The sequence below is a fragment of the Ambystoma mexicanum genome, chromosome 4q (genome assembly GCF_040938575.1).
Source record: "Ambystoma mexicanum isolate Mex_15411 chromosome 4q, UKY_AmexF1_1, whole genome shotgun sequence".
Taxonomy (NCBI): domain Eukaryota; kingdom Metazoa; phylum Chordata; class Amphibia; order Caudata; family Ambystomatidae; genus Ambystoma; species Ambystoma mexicanum.
In genome coordinates this window covers 413013479-413033192 of record NC_090928.1, presented here as the reverse complement: position 1 = coordinate 413033192, position 19714 = coordinate 413013479, and the positions used below count along the sequence as shown (strand labels likewise).

Below are 19714 nucleotides of genomic sequence, written 5' to 3'. Positions count from 1 at the left end.
TTAAGCACCTCATTTTACTGCTGTAAACCACTTTACATTTGATCTGTCATCTTGGCAGACTGCGGTATGAACACCGCATTTGAAACAGGCTCCTTTTGACAGCACATTTGAGGATCCCTTGCATCTGTTGGGCTAACATGAGTTGCCACCATTTTACCTGTGCCTATTGTGGAGGGTCAGAAGGAAAAGACAGACCAGATCTTGTAATCTTTACTGATACCTTTTTTTAAATAATAAGAAAAAGGTCTTGCTGTCCCTGATCTGTGGATTTCCATGCCTAACCAAAACTAACTAGGGTGCTCGTCGTCAATGGGTGCTGCCCAAAAGTAAAATCTGTCCTCTGTCCAAAACTAAACTGCACTGACCCTACCACTAATACAAAACAACTTAACTCCAGGAGAATTACTCCATTGTCCTTGAGTGGCTTCCTCAGCCTTAATATAAAATCCTCAGATAGTTCTTGGCTGTCCATTGTATTAAGTCAGGGGACTTTTGCAAATCCCAGGCTCCCCTTTTTCCCTGTTTATGTAATGCCTTCTTTTCCAGCGTTCCTTGACTCTTGAGTTTCTGCCACTTTAATTTTCTCCAAGGTCTTTGAAAGTCTCTCTTTCTCTAGGATCAACTTCATCTTCTGAGAAGCGGAACCAACCTTCTTATTGTTCCCGTTCTCAGTCCTCCTCTGATTATTTAGCTTTTCATTGGGGCAAATGGGATGCTCTAGGTAATGACTCTCAGTCTGTTGTTTATTTGCTCTCTCACTGGGATATGTGCTACAAACCCAATGATGATTTTCACTCTACTGGTCTCTTAGTGTATTACTGGGACGAGCAGGAAGAGCCCAGTAATGATTCTCACTTTCTTGATCACATGTTGTCTTACTGGGAAAAGTAGGATAACCAGAGTAATGATTCACAGAGTCTTGACCTTTTACTTTCACTGGGACAAGTAGGATGTGCGGGTGAATCGTTACATTAGTTCTTAGTACTTTGTCACACCATTCAACAATGTTGCTTCTCTTACTGATACACACAGGATGATTCACACTTGACCTTCTCATATCAATGCTACTGGGACGATGTTAGGCGATCCTCTGCACACCAGTCCGCTACACACCAGAACACTGCTCACATTTCCCCAACATCTCCTCCCACGGTTCGAGGCTCAGGTGATTCGGTGAACCCAAAGGACCGGAAACTCCGTACCAGCTATGGTGTACGGGCTCGATTGCAACCCTTTCTGCATTGGCAATTGCCTTGGAGAACGTACAGCAGAAGTGGTGGTGTTACGTCTCCACGTCGATCACGTGATCCAGAGTGGCGTTCCTCACGTGACCTTGGTGGACGTCACGTGACCCAGAGACGTCACATGACCCAGAGACGCACAGACCCAGAGACGCACAGTATAAAGTTCTGAGAGACAGAACACTCATTGCTTCTCAGCTGTCTTCAGACTCTGTTTGGCGTTACGCATTGCTCCACTGTTGCCTTTGATCACGGAACTCTACCTCGGACTCCTTCGGATACCCCTTGTACCTTTGCTTGGAACTGTTTACCTGTTGCCGGACTTTGGACTACTTCCTGACTTGTCTTTGGATCATCCTTTGGTACTTCACTGAACTCCTATGCCATTTCCCTTCTGGGGATTCAAGTCACGCCTTCACTCCTACAGGTGGCTGTTCCTACATCCACGCTATCTTGCGGTCCTACTATTTCGGGGACTGCCGCATCATCAGAGTCTCGAACCTCTACTAGGTTTCCTAGGTTTTCCTAACACCCGATAGGTAAGAACTTTTAGATCCTTGGTTTACTGTATATGTATTGTAGTTGCCTGGTACTTAACCTCGTTCCTTTTTGACAGCAGCATCGGTGTTCCAGAGGTTCCGTGGATCTGGGAAGTCATCTCCCACCTGTGGCCTCAAAGGTCGTACAGCGGGTTTCTTTAGTTCCCCTGTACGTCACTTGGGGACAGAGGTTTCATCGGTCTACACGACACTCAAGTCAGAACAGACGAGTAGAATTGTGCGAGTAGTGATTTACTTCTGAACACAATTTCTCATTATTACTGGGACGAGTGTGATTGTGCCATTAATGATCTGTAGCTGACTTTCTTACATCAATATTACTGGGACGAGTATGATTCAGGTACTCGTTATATTCTTTTTCCCGGCGTCCCCGTTACCTTCTCTGCTGGGGTTTGGCATCACTGGGTCTGATTGCGCAGGACAGGGATTCCTCCTCTTGTTGTCAGGACGACTCCTGCCCTCTCTCCTAATCTCGCTGCTTCTCGTCATATGCTCTGCGTTGCCAGTGTTGTAGCGTTCTCAGCGTAGTTACCAGACTGCACAGTCTACCACTCCTGGGTCACGCCACTACTCACGACTGGCTCTCTTCTTTGGGGATTCCTTCCCCTGGTCTCTCCTGCTTCCAGCTCTCTCTGTGTGTCCTTGGACGTCAGCTGGTTGTCTCCTCAGCACACAGGACTTCCCAGTTTCAATCAGCTTCCATGACACTGCTGATTTGAAACTCCTAGGCTTCTCTACTCTTTGAGAACTTTCCTTCTTCTCTTTTTATGATCCGATCCATGGCTGGGTCCTCCCAAGTGGAGGATGAAAGGCCTCTTCTCTTTCAGTTGAGTGCTCTCCGTCACTTGCTCATTCATCTTAACAGTATTGCCATTTTCTGAAAGTTGAGTGATCTGCATCACTTGCTCACTCTTCTTCTTCACAGTATTATTCCAATGCATTTCTTCAGGTTGAATCTTGGGTCTTATGTCACACTAACAAACAGTGGATTGATCACTTTGGCTGTTTTGAAGCCTTGATGACATTGATGGTCCAAGAGTGAATAACTTGGGGAGTTCCTCTGTGGAACGGGAGTCCTTGTCCCCAACCGGGGGGGAGGGGAGGAGTCTCCCCGGTGAGGTCCTGCTTGCCTCTACCCCTATAGGTGGTATCGCATAGAGGGCTCACCTCCCTAGCCTCACAAAGAAAGGCTCCCCCTGGGAAGAAGTGAGTGAATCCCACGAATCGGCACACTATCTTGTGCCTGATACCAACTTAACCATAGTTGTGTTCTCCTTGTTTGGACAGCGTTAGACTCTCTTTTGTAATCCATGCACTCATTCTACATCATTTACAGGATGATTTACATAATATATGTGCTATGTGGTCTGCAGTGTCAACTCATTTTGCTCACAAACACAGCTATTTCTTTTACACATTTGCCTACTAATTGTCTGCACCTTACCTTCCTCCTCATACCACATGAATTGTTGAAGTTATGTTATGTTACAAAACTTTTATATTGTGCCAGATTACCACCAATTCTGAATTTATAGTGCCTAGGCACATCTAGAGGTTGGTATATTGTGCTGTCAAGATATCTTGGTGTATAGTTGTTCTTCACTAAGTGTGAATCTCTAATTTACACCCTTGCAATACAACTCTACTACACAATTCTGGGCCAAGAAACAAGCTGCATAAGAAATCAATATTTTGTTTTATTAAAGTAAAATCAATTCAAATGTGGCCCACTAACGTTATGCTGAGGAAGTCACCACAATATATTATATATACTACGAGAAACCTGAGGGTGTTCTCACATCTGCTCCCCTTGGATTCTATGCCCAAGGAGCCAGGGAAAGGCCATTGCTTCTGGATCCTGACCCTGAGGCCAGAAAAGGGAGGGAGGATCCCCCTTTTGAAGCCTTGATGTTATTGATGGTGCAGGAGTGAGTACCTGAGGGAGTTGTTCTGCGGAACGGAGGCCTTGTGCTCAAGGGGTGAGTCTCCCCGGTGATGTCCCGCTTGTCTCTACTGCTTAGGGGGGTATTGCTTAGCGGGCTCACCTCCCTTGCTCACAAGGAAAGGCTCCCCCTGGGAAGAAATGACTGCATTCTGCGATACGTCGCACATACCCTTCCCTCATGAATTTGGCTTCCTCTTCTCCACAGATTGGGAATCTGCTAAGAGAATTGACATTCCCTTGCTTTTTCCTTTCTGTGCTGAACAGTGAAACAGTAGGGTTGAAGGTCGAGAAACCCTTCCTTATTAAAGTGTTAGAATCTTTGTTGAGGCTTAACCATGTGAGTGGAGAATAGTTTGTGATCCTTCGTCCTGTCAGACAGTACTTCAGATATGTTATCGCCCACTTAATGGCTAAGGCCTCCGATTCTATGGCAGCAAAGTTCTGCTCCCTCAAAAAAAGCTTTAGACTTATATACAGGACAGGGTGTACTATGCTCTCGTATTCCTGTGACAGGACTGCTCCAATACCAGTTTTAGAGACATTGGTTTTCAAGTATAAACTCCTTATTGAAGTTGGGTACCGTAAACATGGGATCACAACTGTGAGAAACCTGAGAGTATTATCACTCTTACTCCCCTTGGATCCTCTGCGGAGGTGGCCAGGGAAAGACCATCCCTCTTGGATCCTGACCCAGGGGGTGGAGAAGTGAGGGAGGTTCACCTGGGTGGAGGATACTTGAGGATTGGCACTGTATGTTGCCTACTTGTCTGACATGCTTTTACCATATGCTTGATGAAGGTGCAGAAACCCTCATAGTCTATTTGCTTTATCCAACTGTTTGTAGTAGCACCCTTGTAGTGAAGTTCAGCTCTCCCATGCTGTGCTGGGCACTAACACATGCTATGGAGTTTGTTTCTGCTCTGTTGCTTAGGATTCTTTGCCATATTTACTTCAATTGCAGGTCCTCTTATTGCCACCTCTGTCTCGTCATTGAGAGTGCAAGAGAAGGAAGATGCGCTTCATGTGGATTCTGGAAGAAGTTACAGCAGTGATCGTTCCTCAAGTGAGTGGGCGGAGAAAAGGGATTCACATGAGGATTAGATAATGTTCTTGTGCAGGCAACCATGACACTCTTGCATACATATTCGTAAATATAAACAAATACTCAAGTCCAAATAATGCATACATTTAGAACAGCAATGCAAGTCTCCATAGGAAATATTTGCTTGCTCCTTCTGTGGGTAACAAAATGACAAGGGAGATTTGGGGGTGGGTGATATGGGCGAAGGTAGCAGAACAGGATAGATGGTGGGCAACGTATGTGGTTAAAAAAAGAAACTGGATGAGCATGGCATGGAGCCATAATCTGCCCATATTCAAGAGTGCTGCTCTGACATAAAGATTTGCTTTAACATTAGTGGAACAGTTAGGGCACTTATATGTATGACTCGCTCCTGTTTTTATGTACCGGTTTTGAAGTTATGGTTGGTCTGTTTTGTAAGATTTGATACCTCAGAAGCTGCGGGTAAGGGAAGACGCACCAGTGTCCAAGAAAATGGCACTGCTGATGGTGTGTTAAAGGAAACCACCATCTGGTGCTGCCTGCTGCATGCTGTCCATCAGAGGGTAGCTGTACCTCTTTTTCACATAACATTTTGTGCCCTCCTTGTAGGTTTTGCCCTTTATGTGGCCTTCCCCGTGACTGATACCAGATAGTTGCACATTAAGTGAAGGCAACATTTTAGGAAAACCGCATATAAGGTACCTCCGCACCTGTATTGCAACCTGACTTTAAAACTAAGTTCTCACTTTTAAGCACCTCATTTTACTGCTGTAAACCACTTTACATTTGATCTGTCATCTTGTCAGACTGCGGTATGAACACCGCATTTGAAACAGGCTCCTTTTGACAGCACATTTGAGGATCCCTTGCATCTGTTGGGCTAACATGAGTTGCCACCATTTTACCTGTGCCTATTGTGGAGGGTCAGAAGGAAAAGACAGACCAGATCTTGTAATATTTACTGATACCTTTTTTTAAATAATAAGAAAAAGGTCTTGCTGTCCCTGATCTGTGGATTTCCATGCCTAACCAAAACTAACTAGGGTGCTCGTCGTCAATGGGTGCTGCCCAAAAGTAAAATCTGTCCTCTGTCCAAAACTAAACTGCACTGACCCTACCACTAATACAAAACAATTTAACTCCAGGAGAATTACTCCATTGTCCTTGAGTGGCTTCCTCAGCCTTAATATAAAATCCTCAGATAGTTCTTGGCTGTCCATTGTATTAAGTCAGGGGACTTTTGCAAATCCCTGGCTCCCCTTTTTCCCTGCTTATGTAATGCCTTCTTTTCCGGCGTTCCTTGACTCTTGAGTTTCTGCCACTTTAATTTTCTCCAAGGTCTTTGAAAGTCTCTCTTTCTCTAGGATCAACTTCATCTTCTGAGAAGTGGAACCAACCTTCTTATTGTTTTCAAGTATAAACTCCTTATTGAAGTTGGGTACCGTAAACATGGGATCACAACTGTGAGAAACCTGAGAGTATTATCACTCTTACTCCCCTTGGATCCTCTGCGGAGGTGGCCAGGGAAAGACCATCGCTCTTGGATCCTGACCCAGGGGGTGGAGAAGTGAGGGAGGTTCACCTGGGTGGAGGATACTTGAGGATTGGGAGTGGGGTACCCTTGGGCAAGATGTGGTATCCCCCGTTCCCTATTGACAACCAACCTAACCCTCCCCCAACCTTTATGGGCTGTTTTAAGCCAGCTCGCCTCATTTCACCACATGTGACATTTGACAGTACTGAGACGAGGAGGAGGAGACTGAGAGTAATAAAGACTATAACCTTTTACCACTTTAGTGCTGGGACGAGAAAGATGCCTATCAAGAGCGGTGAGGGTCAGGCATGTCTGTTTAATTTTGGTCAGGCGGGGCTGATTGAGCATCCACACCTGCAGCCTGTCAAGGGGCTGCAGGCTTATAAAGTGAGACCAGGAGAGCAGCAGGAGACCTTTATGAGGAGGCAGTCGTGGTGGGATCGGAGACAGAGCCAGGACGCCGGCAATCATGCCGCAGGACTTGTGGGACCCGAAACGAGTGGGCTGTGTGTTTTCCCCAGGTCTGGGAGCCTCCATCTCCAAGTGCGAGCAGCAGGGGCTGCTGGGTAGAAGCCCGGTAAGAGACGACGCCACCCGCATCGAGGAAGCATCCTTGGAGCCGACATGTGGAGAGACACACATGGTGGGCAAGCGGGGCTCGCGTCGGGGGGCTTCCCGACTTCAGAAGTCAAGAAGAAGTTGCGGGAACCTGCTGGGAAGACGTCCAGAAGACCGGTGAGTGTTGGGAGGGTGTTTAAGCACTGCAACGCTCCTGTGGGACCGCAAGTCAATAATGGTCCGTGAATATAACCCAATATATGCATATTATATACTGTACTAAATAGAAACGTAACTTTGAAGCCAATACATGCATATTGAATACTGAACTAAATGGAAACTTAACTTTGAAGCAAACAGATGCATATTAAATACCGAACTGAATAAGATCTTACAATTAAGCAACGTAAGTGCACATAGGACACTGAACTGAAAGTAGACAATATTAAATGTATGTTGCACAACAATATAACTTAAGCCCTGAGGTTAAGTACATCAAAGGCTAAAGGGAGACGCACAGTGAACTTTGATGAGTGGCTGCAGTGCAGCAAGGCCACAGATTGGCAAGAGGTGTGTGGAGGTGTGTGATACATGGTGGCAGAGCCACAAGGCCAACCAAGCGAAGCCATCGGAGTGCTAGACTTCACATAAACTAAGTGAAGGTGACTTGCTGCACAGGAGCAAGTGCCAAGGAACCTGTGGGGGCTGAGGAGTCCAGGGACCCTGGTTGCGCGACCTGTGATGGGTGGACCGTGTTTTTTAACAACTGCGCCAAGGCAAGTGAGCCCTGAATGTTGAAAAATAAGGACACTGTGAAATAGCCCAATGAAACCACTGTGAAATGAACTGGCGAGGGAAGCCAGAAGGAGGATCAGGTAGACCCGGAGTTTTGTTAAGACTTTTTGGAAAATTAAAACAAGAATAAGCAAAGAAGTTGAAGTCTTGGGGAAGGGAACCCTGAGACGTAAAGGGACAACACTTGTTATCTTGAGAACAGAGTCTGAAGACCCCTTTTGATTTTGAACTGTACCACTTGAACCACAGGGAAGGAAACTCCAGGGAGTGATTTTGAACTGTATCATCTTGACCTGGAGAAACATAATCATGAGACTTTTTCATGGAACTTCCTTGTGCTTGGGGATGGGGGAGTTGAAAGAAGGCTGTGAAGCTGGAAGGAGCTCAGAACTTTGGGTTGAACACTATTTCTTTTGACTTTGATATCCCTAAACATTGTTTAGCTGACGTTGGGAGGACAAGGATAGGATTTGGACACAGACAGACTTTTAAGTTGAACTAATTGACTCAAACTTTCCTTAGTTTTGTTCAGGTAGGGGAATCCCACATTAGTAAAGGGAAAGTTAGGCCTTCAACCATCCTGAGATTTAAGTTAATAAATATGTTTTTGTTTGAACTTTAAGTCTGATGTCTTTGTCTTACTTTGTGAGGCCTTCACACTACATAAGATGTTTTTCAGAGTATCGAAGCTGTCTTGGTCTTGCTTATCCCATTTCAACTTTTGAGGCTTTACAATTTTAAGTTTGTCTGTCAGGCGGGCAGTAATGGTGGAGTCATTACGGATAAACCTAAGGTAATTTCCTGTAAGCACTAACAAAGCATGGGCTTTCTCTTGGTCTTTGAAGGCAGGGATTAAGCTTTACTGCTTTCACTTTTTCAATCTGGACGGAACCAACCTGTTGCCTACAAGGAATCCCAAGTACTTGACTGTGGATTGTGTCTCTGAAATTTCTTCAGGTTTGCAGTCAGTCCAGCCTTCCTGAGCGCTCTGATGATTTCATATAAATGAAAAAGATGTTCTTCCGAGGTTTTACTTTGAATTTAAATGTCATTGAGGTATATGCCACAAAAATCGGAAAAAAGGGTTGCAACACTCGGTCCATCAGGTGTGGGAAAGTAGTCGGTGCCCCATGTAACCCAAAGGGTGGCACCTTAAATTGAAATAATCCCTGCCCTACAGAAAATCACTAGGCCCACACCTAAACGATATAACACTATACATCCATCCAATGTCACAATCACTGCATGGGCCAAAATAAATTATGTGTTTGGAGCCGGCAAACTATACCACCCGAGCATGCCAATATGGGGCGACCCCCACACACCCTTCCCCCATAGACAGTGCGGTGGCAATGCACTGGACTGCCAGAGGAATCACACAATGGGGACAGTTGTTTCGGGATAAACATTTTTTGAAGTGGGATGAGATTAAAGACACGGTAGGAAACACAAACACACGCAGACAGCAGTTTGACATGGTTGCAGCAGCCACACAGTGGATCTACCCATCATTCCCGAACGAACCCGAAATAAACATGGGTCTTGGTTACATATTCACGGGGGGACTCAGAAGGTCACGGTCTCCACTCTCTACAAAACTATAATGCAAACACGCCCGAAACCACCCCACACTGCAAAGGCCGGTTGGGAGCGGGATCTGGACCAGCCGATAGAAGAACAAGATTGGTCCCAGATCTGTGCACTGACTAAGCTGATATCATGCAACTCTAGATTCAAATTGATACACTATAAAATTATCCATAGAACCCACTACACGCCAGCGAAACTCAAGCATCTATACCCTACTCTCTCTGGCAATTGCCCAAGATGTAACTCTGAAAATGCTAACATATACCATATGCTGTGGGACTGTGCAGAACTAAGTCAATACTGGGCCGGGGTCTGTGGAGCTCTAGATAAGATGGCAGACCAACCGGTCGAATGGACACCGCAGTTGTGTATACTAGGGGCGATTGGGAAAATGAACCCAACATGGCGAAAACTGCTCAATTTAAGTCTGCTGTTGGAAAAAAGGGTCATACTAATGAGGTGGAAAAACACTCGCCCGCCAACAGTAGAGGACTGGAACAGCGACGTTGTGGGCTAATGACAACGAAGAATTGTATATAGACTCAGTAATGACCCTCTCTAGACCCAGGAATATATGGGCACGGTACAAGCAATAGCTAGCAGATCTACCAGCCCCTGTTGACGTAAATGTAATGTAAGATCGGCCAATACATGTATTATGTTCACCGAAATTGAATGTCGTAAATTTAACTGCTTAATATGTGTGCAAAGTTAAATAAAGTTGTTAAAAAAAAAAAATTGAAATAATCTCTGATGCGTGGAAAAAGATGTTTTCTCCCTATCGGGAAGGTATATAGGGACTTGCCAACAGCCTTTATTGAGATCAGTCGTGCAGATGTATTTGGCCTGGCATAGCTTGTCAATTACGCCATTGATTCTAGGCATCGGATAGTTGTCGAACTGTGAGATGGAATTCAGCTTTCGAAAATTGATGCAGAATCTCCACGATTGATCAAGCTTGGCCACTAAGACTATTGGTGAAGACCAGGAAGACTCTGAAGGCTCAATAATGACAGCCTCTAGCATATTTTCCACTTCCCGGAGGATTATTTATTTTCTTTACTCAGGAATCCAATAGGATTTAAGATGTGCTACCTTCTCATGGGGAGTTCTGATGCTGTGTGCACAATCTTTAACTCTCCTAGGTTGATATTTGAAGACATCAAGGAATTGTTTTATAAGATATTTGATATTGTTGGGCAGGGTTTAATTCTGATGATATGAGATTGTTCTCTTGGCCAATATCTATAAGCAATGTTGCCATTGTTGGAGTGGAATTTTTCGTAGGGTCTACCCTCCACTCTTTTAACAGATTCATGTGGTACAACTAAGTCTTCTGTCTCCTATCAGGTTGGGAAACTAAATAATTACTGGGACCCTTCATCTCTAATATTTCATAGGGCCGAAACCAGTCGATAGCATTTTCTGGTCAGAAGTGGGCAGTAGGACTAATACTTTCAGACCCACTGAGAAGGAGCAGCTAACAGCCTTTTTTATATTGAGTCTTTTAGTTTTCCTGGGCCTGTTGTTAATGATTTTTTACAACCTCCCGGACTATGGCCATATGTTGTTTGAGATGTTGTGCTGTTTGGGAAATTGGTAGTGCAGCTTTTTCCCTTTCCTCCCATGTTTCCCTAAGCATGTCTGCTCAAGTCCATCAAACCATCTAATTGTAGGGGTGATGCCTGCCCAGCCCAACTTATCAAAGACTCTGCACACATCCTCGCCCCATTCCTAACTGCCTTCATTAACTCATCCTTCCAGTCTGGCCCCTCCCAACTGGACTTACGGAATTCTGGGTACGCCCGCTCCTTAAAAAAACGTCCCTTGACCCACCGGTTCCAGGGAACTACAGGCCCATCACCACCGTCGCATTCCTATTAAATATTTTGGACAAAGCAGCTTACCTGCAAGTCCAAAAATTCCTGGAAACCGTCTCCTCGGCCTGCGGCAGTCTGGCTTCCGCCCACGACATGGCACCGAAACGGCCCTCCTAGACTTAAAAAATCAAATGGACGATCTCAGAGACTCAGGCAGACCTGCGCTCCTTCTGCTCCTTGATTTATCTCCAGCCTTCGACCTGGTGGATCCCAACACTCTCTGCCGCTATCTTGCTACTGCGGCCAACTTCTCCCCCAAAGCATGTGCCTGGATCACATCCTTTCTTTAAGAGAGGGCCATGAAAGTCTTCTCCGACTCAGCCTGTGCCACCCCGAGCCACATCCAATGTGGAATCCCTCAAGGCTCTTGCATCGCGCCCACTCTTTACAACCTCTTCACAAGGCCTCTGTTCAGCATCCTCAACTCCCTGTGCATCTCATACACCAATTATGCGGATGACACACAGGTGCTTATCACACTCACTGGCAACTACGAGGCAGATATGAACACTCTCACACCATATACTCCACAATCCAATCCTGGATGGCGGGCAATTGGTTATGCCTCAATAGTGAGAAAACTGAACTTCTGTTAATTTGTTCACCCACTATCTTGGGCAATCTTGATCAGCAGTACATGTCCTTCATTATCGACAATACTCCCATCAAGGTATCCCATAACATCAAGACACTTGGAGTTTACCTAGACTTGGATCTGACCATGGACATGCAGGTTAATGCCATTGCTTCCTCGTCGGCCTACTTCTCCAAAGTTCTTAACGCAGCTAGACTCTTCTTATCCTGCCAGAATTGTCTTACCATCGCCAGGGCAATAATTGGCTCAAGGCTTGATTATTGCAGTGCCCTCCTCGTAGGGACTTCTAGTAAAAACTTGGCTAAACTCCAACTGGCCAGAACAACGCCCTTAGGGCGGCCACAGGAACTTCGAGGAAAGACCACATTTCTGAAGTGAGAAGGCAGCCTCACTGGCTCCCTGTCAAAGAGAGAATCGTCTTTAAAACCCTCTCCCTCACCATAAATGCCTCCATGATCTTGCACCCCCCTACCTTGTCCAAAGAATTGCTAAACACATCGCCACAAGACCTTTGAGAAAGGGTTACTCCAACATGATTCTCACTCCCAGGACACAAAGAGTCCACGCCGGTGGCACTAGTTTTCCCATGATGGCCGACTCCCTCTGGAATGCCCTTCCCACTCACCTAAGAATTATCGAGTCCCACCAAGCTTTCCGCAAAGCAATTAAAACCAAGCTTTTTGTCTGAATGTATACTGTCAGGATGACAGATGCAATAATGACTGCTATGTAAAACTTACTGATGTATGTAACTTTGGACCTCACCTGTCATTTATGAAGTCACTTACTACTAATGTACCGGTAACCAAGAGACCACCTTGGTCCCCTGTAACCACTTAATAAAAATGTCCTACAAACTTAATGTAACAGCGCCTCAATGCCTCTGGGCTGCAAGTGCGCTATATAAATACAAATAAATAAATTAATGTTGAACACATCCCATGGTTCTCTACCATAACGGAGTTCGAAGGGCGAATAGCCTAAAGAGGCTTGCAGTGACTTCCTCACAGCGAAAAGCACTCATAGGATCCTAGTGTCCCAATTCTTGCCATCCGCTTCTACCAGTTTATTCAGAATCCTTTTCAGGCTCTGATTGAAGACTTCGACAAGTCCATCAGTTTTTGGGTGATAGGATGATGTTCTTAGCGTCTTGATTTGTAAGATTTCTTTCACATCAGACAAGATATGTGACATGAAGGTAGTCTCTTGATCTGTTAGGATCTCTTTAGGGAACCCTACTCAGGACAGGTAGGGAATGAGGTGTTTTAAAATCTGTTGACTCGTATTGTTTCTGAGGGCAAAGGCCTCTGGATATCTCGTGGCATAGTCAACAATTACGAGGATACATTTATTCCCCAGTTTAGATGATTCAAGGGGCCCAATGATACCCATGCCCGCACGAGAGAAGTGAACTTCGATAATGGGGAGGGGTTGCAATGGTACAGGGTAGCTTGCAGTTTTTTGGCAAAGGGAGCAGGTTAACACATAATGTTTAACATCTGCATATATTCCAGGCCAATAGAATCTTGGTATAACCTGGTTCTATGTTTTATTCACTCCCTGGTGCCCAACCTTTAAGCGGGAGCGTGGTAGTTGTAACACAGCCCGCCTGTGACTCCAGGGAATTACCAATTCTGCTCTTGGAGTGCCTTTTGGAGTAATAACCCTTAGTAGAGAAGACCCCTTTTTAGAAAGAAGGAAGGACCACCCTGAGCCTGGCCTTCTACCTCAGATATGACCTTAGAAAAGGCCTGCATCAATATGGGATCATTGTGTTGTGCGAACGCTTGGTCGGTCAGAAGTTCTGCTTCATCTACCTGTAGGATTGGTTTATCCTTTGGCTCTTTTGCCTCTCCGAATCCTTGCGATCCCCTCTCTGTCTCATCCTGTTCTTGGACTTCCTGGGGAAGAAGGAATAAAGCCTTTTCTAAGATTCCCTTTGCTTTTTTCTCCCTTCCTTGACAGTGCATGGTTGTTTCCCATGGTTGTGCACCAAGACCTTTACGTCACCGCTATAGTCGGGGTCAATTGCTCTTGCCGTTATGCCTAGGCCGTATCTGCAGGCCAGACCTGGTTTGGAGTCCAGCCTAATGTGAGAAGGCCAGCCTACTGTATATTCCTTTAGGTGGAGATAGAATTAGACCCGCGGGAACTAATTGCCTTTCCCCTGCTGCTATAGTTATTTCTGCACTACTGTGGAGATCAAAGCCGATAGACTCAGCAATAGCTGTCGTGGGTGTAGAAGCTTTAGGTCTTAGTTTACTGAATCTTTGGGTCCCTAACTTTTGTCAGCTGCAAAGGATCCCACTTCTCTGACACAATATGTGGAGGGTAAGGAGGAGGCGACGGACCAGATCTTGTAATTTTTACTGATACTTTATTTAAATAAGAAGAAAAAGGCCTCACTGTCCCTAATCTGTGGATTTCCCTGCCTAAACAAAACAAACTAGGGTGCTTGTTGTCAATGTGTGATGTCCAAAAGTAACTTCTTTCCTCAGTTCAAAACTGAACTACACTGATCCTACCACTAATACAAAACCACTAAAGTCCAGGAGAAACACTGCCTTCTGCTGGAGTTGCTTCCTCAGCCTTGATATAGAATCTTCAGATAGTTCTTGGCTAGCCATTGGATAAACTCATTCAGTTCACTGCCCTTTTCCCTGCTTATGTGATGCCCGGCATTCCTTGCTTCTGAGTTTCTACCACTATGCCTTTCTCCAAGGTCTTTGAAAGTGTCTCTTTCTCTACAATCAACTTTATATTCTGAGAAGTCGATCCAACCTTCTTATTGTTCCTGTTCTCAGTCTTCCTCTGGTTATTAGGCCCCTCCCTGGGACGAATATGATGCGCTAGGTAATGACTCTCTGCCTCTTGTTTATTTGCTCACTCACTGGGATATGTGCTATGAACCAAATGATAATTCTCACTCTCATGGTCTCTTGTTGTATTACTGGGATGAGGAAGAAGAGCCCAGTAATTATTATCACTTTCTTGATCACTTGTTGACTTACTGGGATGAGTAGTATGACCCCAGTGATTATTCGCAGTCTTTTGACGTTTTACTCTCTCACTGGGACGAGTATGATGTGCAGGCGAATCGTTATATTTGTTTTTTGCACTCCTGTTTTGTCAAGCCATTCATCAAAGTTGCTTCTCTTACTGATGAACACAGAATTATGCCAGTGATGTTCCACACTTGACCTTCTGATATCAATATTACTGGGACAAGTAGAATTGTGCCAATAGTCATTCACTTCTGAACTACACTTATCATTATTACTAGGACGAGTGTGATTGTGCCAGTAATGAGCTGTAGTTGATTTTCTTACATGAATGTTACTGGGACAAGTATGATTCGGGTAGTCGTTATATTCGTGCCCCCTCCCGCTTCCCCGCTGTCCTGTTACCTTCTCTGCTGGGGTTTTTCATCACCGGGCCTGAATGCAGGACGGGGATTCCTCCTCTTGTTGCTAGGATGGCTGCTGCCTTCTCTCCAACTTTCTCTGCTTCTCTGCATCTGCTATGCAGTGCCAAAGTCATTGCAGTCTCAGTGTAGTTACCAGACTGCACACTCCACCACTCCTGGGTCACCCCACCACTCACAACTGGCTCTCTTCTTTGGGGTTTCCACCGCCTGATCTCCCCTGCTTCCAGCTCTCTCTGTGCTTCCCTGGCACGCCAGCTGGTTGCCTCCTCAGCATGCAGAACTTCTCGGTTTTGTTCTGCTTCCACGACACCATTGGATTTAATCTTCTGGGCTTCTCTACTTTCTGAGAACATTTCTTCTTCTGTTTTTATGGCCCATGGCTGGGCCCTCCGCAGTGGAAGATTTTAGTCCTCTTTCGCTTTCATTTGAGCACTCTCCATCACGTGCTCATTCTTCACAGTATTGCCATTTTCTGAAGTTGAATAATCTGCATCACTCACTCTTCTTCTTCAGAGAGTTATTCTAATGCATTTCTTCAGGTTTAATCTTGGATCTTATGTCACAGTAACAAACTGTGTATTGATCATTTTGGCCATTCTGAAGCCTTGATGACATTGATGGTCCAAGAGTGAATAACTTGGTAACTTGGGGAGTTCCTCTTTGGAACAGGAGTCCATGTCCCCAACTGGGGGGGGGGGTCTCCCGGGTGAGGTCCTGCTTGCCTCTACCCCTATAGAGGGTATCGCGTAGAGGGCTCACTTCCCTAGCCTCACAAAGAAAGGCTCCCTCCTGGGAAGAAGTGGGTGAATCCTACAATTTGTCACACTATCTTGTGCCTGATACCAACTTAACCATAGTTGTGTCCTCCTTGTTTGGACAGCACCAGACTCTCTTTTGTAATCCATGCACTCCTTCTACATCATTTACAGGATGATTTTACATAATATATGTGCTAAGTGGTCTGCAGTGTCAACTCATTTTGCTCACAAACACACCTATTTCTTTTACACATTTGCCTACTAATTGTCTGCACCTTACCTTCCTCCTCATACCACACGAATTGTTGAAATTATGTTATGTTACAAAGCTTTTATATTGTGCCAAATTACCACCATATTGACCTTATAGCACCCAGGCACATCTGGAGGTCGGTATATTGTGCTGTCAAGATATCTTGGTGTATTGTAATTCTGCACTAAGTGGGAATCTCTAATTTACAGCCTGCAGTACAGCCCCACTACACAATTCTGGGTCAAGAAACAAGCTGCATTAGACATCAATATTTTGTTTTATTAAAGGAAAATCAATTAAAATGTGGCCTGCTAACGTTATACTGAGGAAGTCACCACAATATATTATATATACTATGAAAAACCTGAGGGTGTTCTCACATCTGCTCCCCTTGGATTCTTTGCTTAAGGGGTCAGGGAAAGGCCATTGCTTCTGGATCCTGACCCGGGGGGCCAGAGAAGCCAGGGAGGATCACCTGGGTAGATCGTCCCTGAGGATCGGGAATGAGATCCTCTCAGGCCAGACACAGCCTTCCTTATTTTCCTTTCAGGAAGAGACCATTGTCCCAGAGAGAGTTATAGGATATTGTTCCCCACATCCCATTGATCAGGAAAAGGACAGGAGATATCAACAGCCCAGAAGTAATAGAAAGAGGAGGAAAAGTATTAAGTATGGGATAGGTGAGACCTGGTATACCCCTTTTTCCTGTTAGTGACCAACCCAACCCTTCTCCCATCTTCATGGGCTGTTATGAGCCTCTTGCCCTAATTTGTCCCCATTTGGCACTTGCCAGTACTGAGACGAAGAAGCAGCAACTAGGAACAGTCAAGACCACCCTCCATCACCACTCTGGTACTGGGACGAGGAAGAGGCCTGCTAGGAACTGTTAAGGTCAGGCATGTCCCGTTAATTGTGGTCATGCAGAGCTGATTGGTCACCCACATCTGAGCCTGTCATGGGGCTGCAGGTGTATAAAAGGAGGCCAGCCCAGCAGTATGGGAGACAACTGGGAAATGAAACCTATGCATGGAGAAGCGGCAGGAACAGCAGTAGGAAGGCCGGTGCAGGTGTGGCGTGGGAGCTGTAGTTCTGTGCAGAAAACTGAACACTGAGAAGGGAGCCGTGTAGAAAGGCTGTCCCTTTGATGTTTGTGCAAGAAGCTCGTTCCCCTGTGCTGAGATGTGGACACAGGGATGGCTGAGGGGTGTGAGACCCCTGATGTGAGGAGCATTAGGCTGCATGTCCCGAACTGCTGTGAAGTGTTTGAACGAGACCGGCGAGTTTCTACCAAGTGAGAAACCCAGTGTACGAGTGTTAAACTGAATTATTCAAGGAATACCTTTTATCGGAGTAGTCGTATGTTTGAGGAAACACGTTTTCTAAGGTCTGTGATTCAATCCTTTGTTCAATACTGAATAACCAAGAATACTTTGTATCGGGGTGGTCGCGTGCGGATGAAAACAGGTTTTTCGAAGGTCCTTGAAGATTATACTTTACTATTGAAGTGAGTTAAAGGAATACTGCATCACGGGTTGAACGAAAGGTATTCCGAATACATACTATGCACTTTCTTTTAAATATCGAACTGGGGAAAATCTTTTTTTTTTTAAACTTGTTTTATAAGGTGCTTGACATTGCAACAGACGCACAAAAGTAGCAGTTAAAATAAAAGGGTAGAAACATGATCTTGCGTTTGCTATTGCTCACATTCGCTTGGTACAGGTTGGGGCGTAGTATACATTAGTTAGTGGCATAGGTACCTACATTCTGTCTAAGAGGGGACATAAGAGGAGAGAGAGGCTAGTAACTGTTCGGCGAGTCCCCATTGTTTCAAGCGTTCACCTGTATAGACAGCAGGTAGTTTCAAAATGGTGGCCAAATGGCTATTGGTTTACAGTTCATGGGTTGTAGCCTGGACCAATGATCTTACTGGTTGGAGGCCCATGTGATGTTCTGTAGCCATTGGATCAAGGTTGGTGGGGAGGGGCATAGCCATAGTAACAGTATGCATCTAATTTCAAGCAACATAAAGAGGCACACCAGTTTATGGAAGCCATGCTGCAACCGCTCGAACCTGTGGAATAAACAGTTCAGTGGGGTTGGCTCGATGGTGCAGTAAATTATCACAGACATGGTGTCACATACCTCTCCCCAAAATGTTCGGGGTAATCCCATAGCATGTGGAGATATCCCGTCCTGTCTGCGTGACATCTGGGGCACTCCGTGGAGCGGTTGCAGGAAAAGAGATGTAGGCTGGCCAGGGTGTAGTGGAACCTATGAAGTACATTAAATTGTATTAGGTGAAACTTGGAGTTAAATGAGACAGCCCGAGTCTGTAGGCACATAGCTTCCCACATCTCGTCAGTAATGTCTATGGACAGGTCTTGGCCCCGGTTTTAGGGAGTTTCATGGGCGGTGTATTGCCGCGGCACTGTAGTAAATTATTTAATCTCGCCACACCGCCACGTGCCAAGGTTCCGGCCATAACAGCTTACAGCACTGGTTCATCAGGAGGCAGTGTAGGGAATTCTGACCCCGCTGTTTTAGTAGCTTGGCACTGCCCTGCATATTGCAGCCAACGTGCGGACAGCCTACGTGCGGCCCCTGGCGGGTCTTGGAGTGCAATATGATAGGATGTGACATTTATAACGCCATTATAAGTGTTTCAAAGCATGACGAGGCAAGGGAGGGGGAACAGAGGGAAGACAGAGACAATGATCTTACTAGGCCAAGTGACATTGAGATCGTTCAAGTGCAGGATCACATGCTGTAAATGTCTCTCATGACTGCATAGCCATCCCCCACCCACTGCCGCGCGGTTGCTTTGTCTATTTTAGGGAATGAAGGAAAGAAATTCCATAATGGTAAGTCACCATGAAAGGGGTGGGTGTTGTCCAGCATACTCCATATTTTGCCCCAAGCCAACACTGTTGCAGCGATGGAGTTGCTAGTTGTCAGATCCTTCCATACCGGTGCTAATATTATGAGCGCACTTCGCAGGTACCCGCAGCGTGCTGCTCGATCTTAACATGTGGGTGGCTTACGTTGGTATCGAACCAGTATGCTGCATAGTATGCTTGTGCTGCTACCCAGTATTTCTCAAAGTCTGGGGCGGCAAGCCCGCCCTGTAGCAAAGGTCCTGTCAGTGTATCCCATTTTAGTCTGATCGCTCCTGCGTGCCATAAGAAGTTGTTAATTGCCACCTTCACTGTCTCGAAGAAAGTAGTCCCAGGCCACATTGGTATGTTCAAAAGGTAATACAAGAGCTTCAGTAGGGTGATCATTTTAAGAAGCGACACGTGGCCGGCCAACCTGATTGGCAGCTTTTTCCCAACACGGAGTCTAGCCGTGAGTTGGGATAAATAGGCACCGTATTTGCAGGCATAGATCGGTGCTGGATGTCGTGTCACGACAACCTCAAGGTATTCGATTTCATTGGGTGTCCAAGCGAATCCCATTAGGTCAGGCGGGGCAACGGTAGAGTCGGTGAGAGGGAATTATTCGGATTTAGCACA

The 19714-nt window shown here is 45.6% G+C and overlaps 1 protein-coding gene across 2 annotated transcripts in view; it reads left to right on the top strand.

Moving 5' to 3' along the window:
- LOC138467756 (zinc finger protein 879-like) overlaps window positions 1–19714 on the top strand; it is a 702003-nt gene that overhangs the window by 78854 nt on the left and 603435 nt on the right. For both annotated transcript variants that reach the window (XM_069607986.1, XM_069607985.1), the window contains exon 4: window positions 4708–4809. In XM_069607986.1, coding sequence (XP_069464087.1) covers window positions 4708–4809 — 102 coding nt within the window. The remainder of the gene's footprint in view (window positions 1–4707; window positions 4810–19714) is intronic.